Genomic DNA, 13465 nt, shown 5'->3' with positions numbered 1-13465 from the left:
CTATTTTACTCTATTTAGTCAATTTTATTTTCTATACAAAAAGTGTTAGGGGTACTTTTGGAATAATAAACCATGGATCCATACCCTTGAACATTTTTCACTCAGTTTAGGGGTACTTTTGGAATAAACAACCATGGGTTCTTGCCCTTAAACATTTTCTAGTTACTTCAGGTGATCGTGCTACTATTTTTAGATGGTAAGATAAATAGTTCTTAATGAAAGGTCGATTATGTAAATGGTTTGTAAACTATAAGGGATGTTTTAGTAAAATGCAAACTATATGGTAGGTTTAAGTAAATCTGTGAAACTATATGGGGTGTTCTAGTAAATGACCCTATAAAATAGGGAAATTTCCCGATTAGTACCCTATACTTTGGGCCTAGTGCCACTTTTGTTCCTGAACTTTAAAACGTGACAATTCAATATCTGGACTTTCAAAACGTGTCAATTTAGTACCTACTATTAACTAGCTCGTTAACCAACCGTTAAGTGGCATTTGAAAAGACATAAATGCCCTTCGAGTGTCACCTAATTTTCTTTATCAACCATCCAAACGTTGATAAAAATACAGTCCCAAATCCTTGCCTCTTCTATTCAAGAAAGTTGGGGTCACCGGAATGCCTATTGAGACGTGATCCTAACTTTCTTGAATACAAGAGGCAAGGGTTTGGGACTGTTCATTTTTTGTCAACATTTGGATGGTTGATAAAGAGAATTAGATGACACTCAAAGGGAATTTGTATTTTTTCAAATGCCACTTAATGGTTGGTTAACGGATTATTTAACGACATGTACTAGATTGGCATGTTTTGAAAGTTCAGCTACTGAATTGTCACGTTTTAAAGTTCAAGGGCCAAAGTGATACAAGGCCGAAAGTACAAGGTACTAAGAGGGAATTCTCCCTATAAAATACTATAAAAAGAGTGAATTAGGTGTTTGTAGAGACAAAAATACACAAGGGATGTTTGGAAGCGTGACCGTTTTTCCGAAAAACGGTGCCACGTTGGATCCACATAGGTGATTCAACAAACACCCACATACATAATTGTTTGGTTCAAGCATTTTTTGAAAAATCGCTTAAAAACAGGCATGACTCGTAAATTGGGACCCAACTGTTGCATGAAACGTCAAACTTGACATTTCATGCTTCGTTGAACTGTTGCCCCAACGGTTGGCTGATATGGAAAATACGTGGCAGAAAAATGATGATGAAAATCACCTTACCAAACAACATAGTGTTGCTCACCGCCTACATGGCAGAAACACTCCCAAACATATCAAGGCGTTTTTTATGAAAAACAGGTCTTGCAAGCATGGGCATTTTTTTTTTGAAAATCGATCCCAAAAAACGCCCATGCTTCCAAACACCATCTAAATGTTTATGATAAAGGAAACACATATATGATAGATGTGAGGATGTATGGTTGGTTATCCATGAAATCGGATTCAGTCAACGCAAGGTCCTTGCCAACAACCTTTATAGCCTTGCATTGGAAATATCTCCCCGAAAACACAGAAGTACGTAGATGTTCCCAATGCAAGGCTGTTTGAATGGGTCTTGCATTAACTGAAGCTGATCTCATTATCCATGTATGCTCCTGTGCATCGCATCTTTGCTTTGATTGGATTGGAAGCATTGTTACGTTTTTCCCATTGCGTAGACCCACCAGGAAAATCGTTGGGTAATTTGAATGATTGAATTTCCAATTTTGAACAAATTAACAACTCGAATCCCAAAGCCATCATCAATAGGGGTGTCCATGAAAAACCGAACCAAATCGAGAAAATTGAATCGCAAAATGCAGTTAATCGAATCAGTCGGTTCGGTTTTGGTTCAAAATTTTTGAAAAACTAAAGGACCGGTTCGGTTTTCAGTTAACCTATAAAAAAATCGACGGTTAACCGAACCGACCGGTATATATATTTATATGTATATTTTATATATATTTTTAATATATGTCACATATTTTCTATGAATTTTATATAAATATATATTCATTATATATAAATATATACTTATATTATATTTATAATGATCTATTTACAAATATATTATATACTTTTAAAATATTTATAATATATTACATATCATTTATTATTTATAATATAATATTATACATATATTTATATAATATATATTATAAATATAAAAAACCAAAAAACCGAACCGGTCAAAAACCGAAACCAGCGGACCAGTTAACCGGTGGTACCAGTTTGGTTTCGATTTGGCAAAATGAAAAAACCGGTACCACCGGTTTGGTTTACAAAAAGGGGCCCGAACCATGGACACCCCTAATTATCAAGCATCATGCATGGACAATAACTAGGGGTGGCCACAAGCCGAGCCTTTCATGAGCTATTCGAGAGCTTGAAGATCGCTTTAAACCAAGCTTTGAGCCGAATTTGAGCCTAATATATAGGCTTGTTTGCTAATCGAGTCAAGTTCGAGCCTAGTGAAACTCAACTCGTGAGGCTCGCTAGCCTAGTATTAAATAAATAATTTTTATTATATATATGTACATACATATATATAATAAATAATTGTATTATATATATAATAATATTTTTATTTTTTACGCATAATAGTAAATAATTTTTATAACTTAATTTTTATCTTAAGAATAAAAAAATAATTTTTACGCATTATAGTCAAACTTGAACCAAGCTGAGCTCGAACTTGCGAGCTACGAATCGAGCCAAGCTCGAACTCAAGTAACTCAAATTGAGCTCGAGCTCAAATAGCTAAGTATCCGTCTCAACTCGAATCCACCCCTAACAATAACAATACCAATAAATAGAATCAAATATAAAATTTAAAAGCATTTTGATTTTTTATACAAACGCCCCACATGCACATCTCAGTGCGCATTGGAAACATTTTTCATACTTATCAATGGGAGATATTCCCAATACACAGTTGGGATGTACAATGGGGCACAAATGTGCATTCTTTGGCCTCATGGACTGTTCCCCAAGCTTTCGCCTTCCAAATTCGGATCCAATGGTAAGAATTGAAGTGGCATTTGATAACACTTTTTAGAAGTCTAGTGTTGCCTCTGAAAATTGATCTGAAATTTGTTTTCAGATCGGAAATTATAAGCTTGCAGTCCGGCTCCCAACGTGCTCCAGAACTAGCACAAAGTCGAAAATACCCTTTCAAAAATTTTGAAATGACGCGATTTACCCTGTTTAACCCCAAAACCTATAAAATTCATTCATTTGTGTTTTCTCTATCGAGCAAAGGAGAAGGAAGATCTCCGCTACGCGTTTGAAGATTTCTCCAGGTTTCATGGCCGCCTACACGTCTGAATATGGACTCACAAAGCATAACCAACATCCAACTGCAATCCCCCCCAGCAAACCGTACCCGCATTCGGAAGATCGCCGCTGCGCGTCTGAAGCTCTACGTTTCACGACCGCCACCTGCACGTCTGAAGATTGCTCTAGGTTTCATGGTTGCCTACACATTTGAATATGGACTCACAAAGCATAACCAACATCCAACTGCAAACCCTCCTAGCAAACCGTACCTGCGTTCGGAACATCACCGCTGTGAGTCTGAAGCTCTAGGTTTCATGGCCGCTGCCTGCACGTCCGAATATGCCGTCGTGTTCGACAGCAATGGCTTCTTATTGTCTCCAGCAACTGCAATCCTCCTGACAAACCGTACCTGCGAAGACTGTTCGCAGAAAACCCCACATCAGCATCGACTGCTCTGGCAATGGGCCTTTGTCTCCTTCGGAGTTTTCATGTGCCTTGACTACTCCGACAAGCACCGAAGCCTTGGGGTTCACATAAGCTTCGTCCGTTTTCAAACTCCACCTCAAGAAAATGGTCTTCACCTCCCGTTTCGTCTCCGGCAACTACAATCCCTTAACGTTTTCTTCACCACCCACGGCATCCCAAAGAATCTCATAGAAATTGGTCTTCACCGCCCTTATAACAGTAATTTTTTATTTATTATTTTGAATTGAATATAATTTACTTTTTATGATTTTTTGTATTAATTATTTATTATTTTAATTTTTATTACTGTTCATTATTTTAATGTTTTTTAACTATTTTAATATCCGCGACTAGTTATTTATTATAGGAGTAATAGTAAAATTAGGGAATTTAAGATATTAAATGTTTGATATAAAATAAACAAGCTTATTTATTTAAAGCCTCTAAAAAGTAAATCTTTCTAACTTTTAAGATTTTAGATTTCAGATTTATCAAATCTCACGGCCGGCCACTTTATAATTTAGATTCACAGTAAGGGCTTACTTATACAATATTGGTGGGGAATCGGGATCTGATTGGTGGGTGGGTACCTGTTATTAGAGGGCCCAATCGCTGGTTCAGGGGAGGGATGAGATCTGACATCTGAGCAAGTAAAGTGCTCTGCTATAACTTGACTGCACTCCACCTCAGATTTTTGAATTCAACTGCAGACTACACTTGCGCTTAACCTACCCATGCGAAAGTTTTTCAAATGGGAATTCGCCCGTCTCTCGGTCAGATTCAAACCATGTTTGGGTAGTATTTCTGCAGTCTGCAGCTCATGCTTACACCACCATAACATGGTCCCATTGTCCCAATTCTCTGATTTCCTGATTAAAGTGTTAGAGAAGGGAAGAACTATGTACCAAGATTTATTTGATTTAATGGAATTATTAATCTTTCAAAAATATTATTAGAATTAATTGTTATTAAAGGTCTTTTGATTTTAACAAATTTCATTTCAGCACCAGTTACCCGAGGAAGAGATTGGGTCATCTTTCTAAACCCATAACTGTTGTGATCAATGCTTCCATCCCATTATTTCAGTCCTTATTTTGTTTGGGCAGTCATTTCCCTCTCCTTGGCCCACTATCAGCTGCAGGAGATGGGTTGCCAAATTTCATCCATACTCTCTTATTAGATGTACTGGCACAAGCAAGCTATACACCCCTTGCTCCACGGAATGGAGGCTACACAAACCCGGGGGTAGCCCTTCCCCAACAGCCCTCTCAACAAATATGATCCAAGCAGCTTGGTTGTCTTCTCCCTAAACACATGCTTGTGTTCCATTTGCATGTTGGCTTCCCTCTATATTTCAAATCTTTCGTAGTTTATGTTACAAAATTTCTCTTGGAATTCTTTCTTTTTGTCATTCATATAAAATAAAATAAAATACTCCAAGGTATAGTAACCAGCCCAACTTCAGCTTCAGTCTTTAAGCTCACAACCTCAACATAACCACTAAAACACAACAATTATTTCATCCACTCGCTGTTATCCAACAGCTCCCAAATCAGAGACACTGAGACACATTAGGACCAAACTTTTTTTTTTTTTGATAAATAACACTTCCATTAACAGAGCAACAAACTAGACCAGACACCAGCTACAAGAAAAAGAAACACAACACTACAGAACCAACTAACAAACTACACTACTAGAAACCTAACCAACACAGAAAGCAGCTGCTGAGAAGATTATAAGTCAGTCTTTGGAAAGAATAATAATAAGCTTTTAACAAAAAGATGATATCCTGCTGCAATGCCTTTACGAGATCTTGATTAATCATACTCCTTCACAATATGTTGTGATTGCTTCAGATAACTTGAGACCTTCAAAAATCGCTTTTTAGCTTCTGCTTCCGGATAAGTAGGAAGAAGCATTAGAACAGTACATAAAACATACCATTGAATTTTAGCATGTCAAAATCCAACGGACAATATAGTATACAGAGTCATTTAAAGCTTAGTCAGTTTCTATAAATGAAGATTTCTTCGCAGTTCAATCAAAATTTAATGGATGCAAGAACAAAGATAAATTCAACTGATAAACCATATCATTGCATACGGCTTTTTATCAGTGAACTACCCAAAAGTGATCTTATTATAAAGCCATCTATTTATTCTTCTCTCAAAATTTCTGAATAAGTTAAAGAATGTTGCAGGATTATGTGAAATTACAACTGATGCACTTTCATATAATAACAGTAATAATAACTATATATTATAATTATATAGTTCCCCATACATTTGTTTTCTCAAAAGGATTTGTCGCGCTGGACAGTGCCACCTCCATTATGGATGCTTGCAATTCTTAGACATCATAAACGAATGGATCTCTGATGCCTATTTCTTATTGCTTCATTAACTGATCTTAGAATACCAATCTCTGTTTCCTAAAATAAATGAATCTCCAACTTATTTTTTAGCAGATTTTGCCTTTTTCCTGCGTCCATCCTTGAAAACTAGACAAGGCTTTACTTTTTGCCTGTCTAAGTGGCAGCAACATGCATTTTATGAGCTTCTTTCCAGGATGAGTCGGTTCCACAATCAGGACATTTTAGCCCTGGCAAAGAGAACTCCTGCGAACAGACCTAGTAACAACCAAAACATGAACAATAGCATTAAGCTAGATAAAGCTTAAAGCATAACAGTTGTCGAGAGCATTAAGTCTGCTAATTACCAAATAGTATACTGAAAAGGTTTGGCAGGCTCAGTGGAACTTTGAACAGAAATATACCAGCGATGGAGATAGGGATCTTGTTCAAGGAACCCACCAGACTGCAAAAGATGAACAAATTGTTTACAATCTCACAAATTGAACTGAGTTACTTTTTTGTTTAGAAATCCTCTACTTTGATTATACTTGTTCATGTGCATTGTGTAGCATGAGGAGGTCAGATGGATGACATATAAGTGGATGTTCTGAGGTAGATGCTTGACATTGATTGTAAAATGGCTAAAGTCCCCGTGATGATGTTATCAGACACTAACTTTGAATAATACTACAACTGTCTAGGTCACACTTGTTATGTCAAATTAAGAACACATTTAGATGGATGACGCATATTAATGCAGTGAGTTGATGTTTTGAGGTAGATGCCTGAGATAGATATGTCAAATGGCTAAAGTCTCCGTGACAATGATGTTATCAGACTGACTTTGAATACCACTGCAACTGTCTAGGCCACACTTGTTATGCCAAATTAAGAACAGATTTTGAGAATTATGGTTCATTTTATAAAGCTATTGAGGTTCACCTTACCTATAAGTAGTGGGGCCAGTTTGATTTAAAAACCACATAGAAGTAAAGCTAATGGATAGTCCAAGCAATCCACTGACTGTTGCCACAAACCAAAACATTGGAATCCTAATTATGTCCCTGCATATGGAAATCAGGGAAACATGAGAAAGCACGATGTTGTAACAAGCATAAGTCATAAAACAGTGACCACATTTACTAATTAGATGGAAAATCCCTCCGAAAAGCAAAAAGGACAATGCAGCTTCAGCAATAAGAATATGCTTACGCATTATGTACATATTCCCATTCATTAAAGAGAATGATCAAGAAGATGGCAAAAGGTAGAGAAAGTGCATTGTTAAGCAACACCATTGAAACTTCATTGAGTGACCCAGATCTTGTTGATTGCTTTGCTGTGTCCATCACCCGCCGCAGGGTCAGCTGTTAAGAAAAATAAGTAATGAACATGAGACGAAAATTGAGGGAGAACAAAAGATAAACCATACCGGATAAATTAAGTACAAATCAAGCAGGGGATTATAGAAGGCACATACTGAGTAGCCTGCTGTGAGAATGCAATTCATAATTTGCCATGCATAGCCCACTGCATCAAAAGAGAGGTCTGTGATTCCACCACTCAGAGCAGATATAATCTGCAAACACATGGAGAACAAGGCATCCATCAATTAAAAAATGATAGTTAGAATTTCAAATCTATTAGCATGCAAAGGAAAGTAGTTAACAAGCCTCACAATACACAAAGGCTTTTTATTAAACCACCAATTTCATACTAGTAGAGATAAATGCACGTTTTGCAGAAAAAGAATTCAAAACAATATGAGCATTGTGGCATTTTCATGAGGTCTGAAGTTCATTACTTGACAAGAAAATGCTTTAAGTTTTCAAAATGTTAATAAATATGCCTCAATTTATGTTTTCCACCTATTCTGATATTTTTCCATGGAAGCAAAACAAAGCTTCCTCAATCTTTGTAACTAAATTTGCACAGGAAAAGACAAGGACAAAGTGCCTGCTGCAAAAATAAAGTCATATTTCTGTTAACAAAAAGAAAAGAACAGTGCAGTCATTAGGAGACTTCATATTTCATCTGCAAGCAAATAAATATCCCAAAGCGATACAAAATAATAAGCGACTCAGTTCATGCAAATGGAAAAAGACATGATGTACCATTAAGAACATGGCCATCCACACTTTATGATTCTGACGCTTCCTGAATATATATAATTCTCCAATTGCCGTTAAAATATTTGTCACATTCTTCAGGATTGTGACCATTGCAATGTTTATGTGCTTCAAACTGAAAAAAGATAATAATAATGCAAAGAATAAGTGAAGGGGTTGATGGCTATTCAGCAAATTGGTATTTCTAAAAACTTTGATCATGAAGTAAAAGAGCACATATTGCTTTCCAATTTACTTCTAAATGGTTAAGGAAACTTTCTTAAAACTAAACTAAGGCTGATACATATTGATCACAAAAAGAGTAAAATGTATGGCTGTGCATCATACCTATACATGCCCGTCACAAGCATGCCAACGAATATTATATTTACAGGAATCCATACTTTAATCAGCTTCCAAGTCAGCTTTTCAGTTGAGACTGCTTGAAAGAAGCTCAATGCAATAACAACCACAACGCTGACTAAATTCTACAAACAAGCACAATAGAAAGGTGTCATGCCTTATCTTCTAGCACCCAGAAAAATAAAAAATCAAGAGATCCTGTGGAGCACCCAGAAAAATGGTGACTTCTAGCACCTTCACAAGTTCAGCAGGAACAAGAACATTTGGATAGAGAAGTGCTAAGTATACATGCCCTAACCTAGTATTTCTTTTCCTTTTCACTTGGCAGCTAATCAGAACTGAATACAAGGCCAAAAAGCAAGAGTGCCTAACTGTTATGGAACTTCTAAACAAGGCACCATGGCATTTCTTTGTAAGGGAAAAAGCTGTCTCATAGATAAGATTACATGCCCAGAATACCTGATAGAACATTAGTGATATGCCTGCATTGAAACCATAACTTGAGAGGACAAATTTGTTGAGCAATATCATGCTGCAAGATGAAATACAATATGCTGTTCCAGACAGTAGAGGTCCAGATCTTCGTTCAGTTACATGTTCCCACTTAGCATCTTCATCAACCTGAAGATTGACATTACTGCGAAGTGTTGCTCGATTTCCTCTAGCAAACAAGAATAGTTGAAATTATTTAGTTTTCCTAACAAGTAAAAAGGGCCCATTACCCAATGTTGGACAGAGTTATATATGTGGTCTTGGGAAGGGTGAAGTTTTAATAAATAATTATTCAGGTACCAATCAATTCATATATACTTTAAAAAAAAATACCTTGAGAACCAGAGAAAAAATTAATGAAAATGTAAATTAACATTTTTACAGGAAAGAAAATAAAAGAGGAGATTATGTGAGAATATTAACAATTGATAAAAACTTCCTCCAGATTTCTTAAATTAAAGTTACAAATAATTAAGAATACAAAGCAACTATTATATGAACTGAAGAAAATCAGGTATATATCAAGAACCCAAAGAACAAATTAACGAAACAAAGCAAAAGAAAAAATGAAGAAATAAAAAGGAGAAAAGTATGCACTTCTTTGGTAGACAATCTTAGGGATATATATGTTCTATTTTTAGTAATCTAGGGATAGAATAACTTGGAACTAACAAGAAGATTAAAATGTTCTACCTGTTATTGGTAGCTCTTCGTACAACATTTGTTGCTATATTGATAAATGACCTGTTCCCATGCTTGAGAAAACCATCAAATATCTTGTAAACTATACTATCTCTATCCCCAAAAGTTATTTTTCCATTTAAAGGTCCAAATGCTGATTGGTTGCAATCATGGCAAACAACTTCATTCAGTTCTAAATCAGCCGTCATTGCACTGCACATGCAACAAGAAGTTATTGAATTAAAATGATGAAGACAGATTTTATGCCTATACAACTGCTTAGGAACATTTGAAGAGAAGGAACATCAAACCAAGTTATTTACCTTTAAGCACCAATTACATGTCCAAAATCTTGACACTATGACCAATAGGAATAAAGCCTGGAATCAAGGATGAAAATGTCATGATTAATAATTTCACTACTTCAGTAAGAAACTTAGGGGCTGTGAAAGTGAATGTCTTCAATATTCATCAAAAAAAAGTGAATGTCTTCAATATGTTCACTCAATTGTCATCGAATTCAGAACCAACTGCCTACAGTTGATAAATAGCTACAACATATCCACCAAAGAAAAAAAAATACTTTTCCATTGCAATGCTTTCTATACTTGGATAAGCCAACTGCCTACAGTTGATAAATAGCTACAACATATCCTCCAAAGAAAAAAAAATACTTTTCCATTGCAATGCTTTCTATACTTGGATAAACTGATCTAACTGGAAAGACAACTAAGCACAGCAGGCAGTTAAAGTTTGATAAATTCTTATCAAAGCAATTAACAAGGATCCATGCAAAAAAAGAAGAAGAGGAAATTAGTGAGTAGAAGTAGAAAAGTTAAGAATGGTTCTAACTTTCACACAGTGTAGAGTATCAATTTCTTTTTTTAACCTAAACCTATCAACTGCTGTACATATTTGTGAAAATTTTGGAAACCTTGATACCACAAAAGTGATGCTTTCTCATTAACAATTGTTCCAAAATTGTATCCTCTGTTTGTGGTTAAACCAGGCATTTGATTCCATGGATAAGGGGAAACAGGAAAAGAGAAGGATGAAAAAGATGTAGAATCCTTCTACTAAACTTTTGGATGTTAGCAAATAAGCTTTTTAGAGGTATATCATATGGAGATCTGGACAGGAACTTGCTTCAGTCTTGAGTTCCTCATGTTTCATTGATGCCAATAGAGCCATGCTTCCTCCCAGGACTCCCTCTGAGTTTGTCCGCCAGTTTGATGGAAGTAGTAGAAAAGTTGCTGGTCATCAGGCTGAAGCAGGTATTGGGGGATGGATTTTTAAATCAAACAATGATCTGGTCTGGGCCTTTAGTGGTCCTATTGGTGAGAAAGATGATGCTGAAGCTGAGATTCAAGTGCTGTTATTGGGTCTCAGGGCTGCTGCTGTGCTACGCCTCCCCTCAGTTGTTGTAGAAGGGGACTCAAAAAGCTTTTTCAGCTGGATGCAAGGCAGGCCCATGGAGATTCAACTTTTTCTCGAATGAAATCAAGGAAATCTTAGCTAGTTTGAAGTGCAGTTTCAGGTGGATTCCGAGGGCAAGGAAATCTTAGCTAGTTTGAAGTGCAGTTTCAGGTGGATTCCGAGGGCATTCAATAGCATGGTAAATGGCTTGGCTAAAGCTGAGGTGGGGAGTGGTGTCTTCCTCTGTATGCGAGACATTACTGCTAGCAGATGGGGTGTCTTCCTCTGTAGTCAAGTGATTACAGGTATTGTTGCAAAATAGACTCAACCATTGAATGTTTCCTGCTAGCTCATGCATTTAGATATCCTAAGCCTTGGCATTCTGAATACAGCTTTGACCAACTAAATAAATCTATACAGAACAATATTGTCTATAATTAAAGTGTTGCCAAGAAGATTAAGAAGAATCTTCGAAAAGATCACGGGCAAGATTTGTAGATAAAAATGAACGTAAATTCATTTAACAGGCATGATTATTTTTATAAGATATCATAACTTCATTGAGACAGAACAATATTGTCTATAATCAACATTAAGAAGAATCCTCTAAAGATAACCGGGCAAAATTTGTAGATAAAAATGACCATAACTTCATTTAACATGCATGGAAAAAGGATCAAGCATTCAACAGAAAAGGATAGCCTTAGTTTCAACCACCTTCAATTAGTTCTACCCAAAATTTACTAGTTGACCATATTGGCCACTGCAACTAACGAAGCCCCCTTACAAGTTATGGAGTGAATTTAATATACAGAACACCGATTCGGTGAACCGAAATTAAATGATTACATACATAATGTGTCTCAAATAGAAATCCGTCAAAGCATAAAAAACAATGGAACAAAACGGTCATCGAAAACCAGAAATATTCATCGAAGTAGCAAAACTGGAGAAGAAAAGATGAAGATTTACATATTAAAAGACCTAACCAGTAAAGCCTTAAGACTGTTCGATCTTCCAATACGGTTTCGATCTTCTGAATTCTGATGTCCTCAGAATCAACGAAGTGCAGCAAGAATATCAAATAATATAACAAAACGGAAATGTTCTAATTGATTGAAATAAATGTATCGAGAGAAAGAAATAGAATTTATTTTCAGTAATTTTACCTTAAGCAAGGTATGAAACACACCTAGTAGGGAAGAAGAAAGAAAATGGAGTCATGCCATCGACGTGAGTGGTGAGGTAAGCGCAAACTTTTTAAGTTAGTACGCAAAGCGAATGAAAAACAAAGGGGAAAGGTACGTGGCGAGAGTGGAGAAGGGGGAGGGTTAATGATGTTGGAAGTCTGCAATAGAAGAAACCGAAAGACAGAGAAATGAAGAGAAGACACAGAAACCGAGATTCCAGGATGGAAAAGATCAAGATGACCGCCCAAGAAGTAGAAAAAGAGCAATGGAGGTCTATAGCTAATAAATCTACCCGAGATCCAAAAAGAAGTCAATTGCTTCGAACCCATAGTTCTGTGTTGACACATTAAAGTAGGGTTTATGTAGCGTGTTTTACATGGCTTGGGCTTGCTTTATTGAATTGAACGTCTTCGTTTCGATTCGAAAGCTGTGAATCTGTGATAAACAAACAAACTGCAAATGAGCAAAAGAGGAGGAGAGAGAGAGAGAGAGAGAGAGGAGGAAGAATGTGAATGTGATGACTGATCCTATGAGTCGATGACACATCTCGCAAAACAAATAAAAACAACTTTTTTCAGTTTTAAATAACTTCCTTCTTCAACGGCTCCCCATCCAGTGTGAACGGTCTCGCTCCCGCATCTATGGGCTTTGCATTCTGACCGTTTGATTAGTGGAAAGGAAATCAAGGACTGGAAGTCCCACTTCCCTTACCTATGTATAGGTTAGGTTGTATTATGCTATGTTTACGCATCTTAATTTTGACGTATTGAACTCATACGAGAGTTCAGTTCAGATTTGCGACCGACAAACGCTCCCAACACTGTTCCAATAAGCCGTTTGCAGTAGACAGTAAGTAGTTCTCGTACGAGTTCGGTTTGGTTGAATTTGATGTCACTGCTGTGTATAATGAATGAATTCGGTGTGGGTAGGAGATCCAAGCTCCCACATGGGTCATGAGTGGATTGTGGGGGCATATACGCTTCATCTGGAATATTTTAATTACTCACACGATATCCCAAATAAATGTATGGGATGGATAGATAGATCATATAGATAGGTGCAGGTGGACGGTGACATGCATTAGATCATTATACTATCTATAAATCACAATGGGAATCCCCTCAAACTCAAAG

The 13465-nt window shown here is 36.5% G+C and overlaps 1 protein-coding gene across 6 annotated transcripts; it reads right to left on the bottom strand.

Annotated features, from left to right (window-relative positions):
• Positions 1-5886: 5886 nt before the first annotated feature.
• On the bottom strand, positions 5887-12897 carry LOC104596967 (GDP-mannose transporter GONST2). 6 transcript variants are annotated; one of them, XM_088897067.1, is made up of 12 exons: positions 12312-12897; positions 12115-12185; positions 10050-10106; positions 9739-9939; positions 9013-9214; positions 8539-8678; positions 8197-8326; positions 7563-7661; positions 7295-7449; positions 7030-7146; positions 6448-6545; positions 5887-6358 (listed from the first exon to the last, which is right to left on the bottom strand). In XM_088897067.1, exons 4-12 carry the CDS (start codon positions 9933-9935, stop codon positions 6315-6317), a joined length of 1182 nt encoding a protein of 393 aa, XP_088753193.1. In that variant the 5' UTR covers positions 9936-9939; positions 10050-10106; positions 12115-12185; positions 12312-12897; the 3' UTR covers positions 5887-6314. The 6 variants fall into 6 exon arrangements, with proteins under 6 accessions (XP_088753193.1, XP_010256612.1, XP_010256609.1 ...); XM_010258310.3 differs by having other exon boundaries at positions 12132-12185; XM_010258307.3 differs by lacking the exon at positions 12115-12185.
• Between the last annotated feature and the right edge of the window lie 568 nt (positions 12898-13465).

Source organism: Nelumbo nucifera, chromosome 2 (assembly GCF_055504915.1).
Source record: "Nelumbo nucifera cultivar China Antique chromosome 2, China Antique-T2T, whole genome shotgun sequence".
NCBI classification, from domain to species: Eukaryota; Viridiplantae; Streptophyta; class Magnoliopsida; order Proteales; family Nelumbonaceae; genus Nelumbo; species Nelumbo nucifera.
The sequence above is the reverse complement of the archived record's forward strand: the minus strand, read 5'-3'. Positions and strand labels throughout refer to the sequence as shown.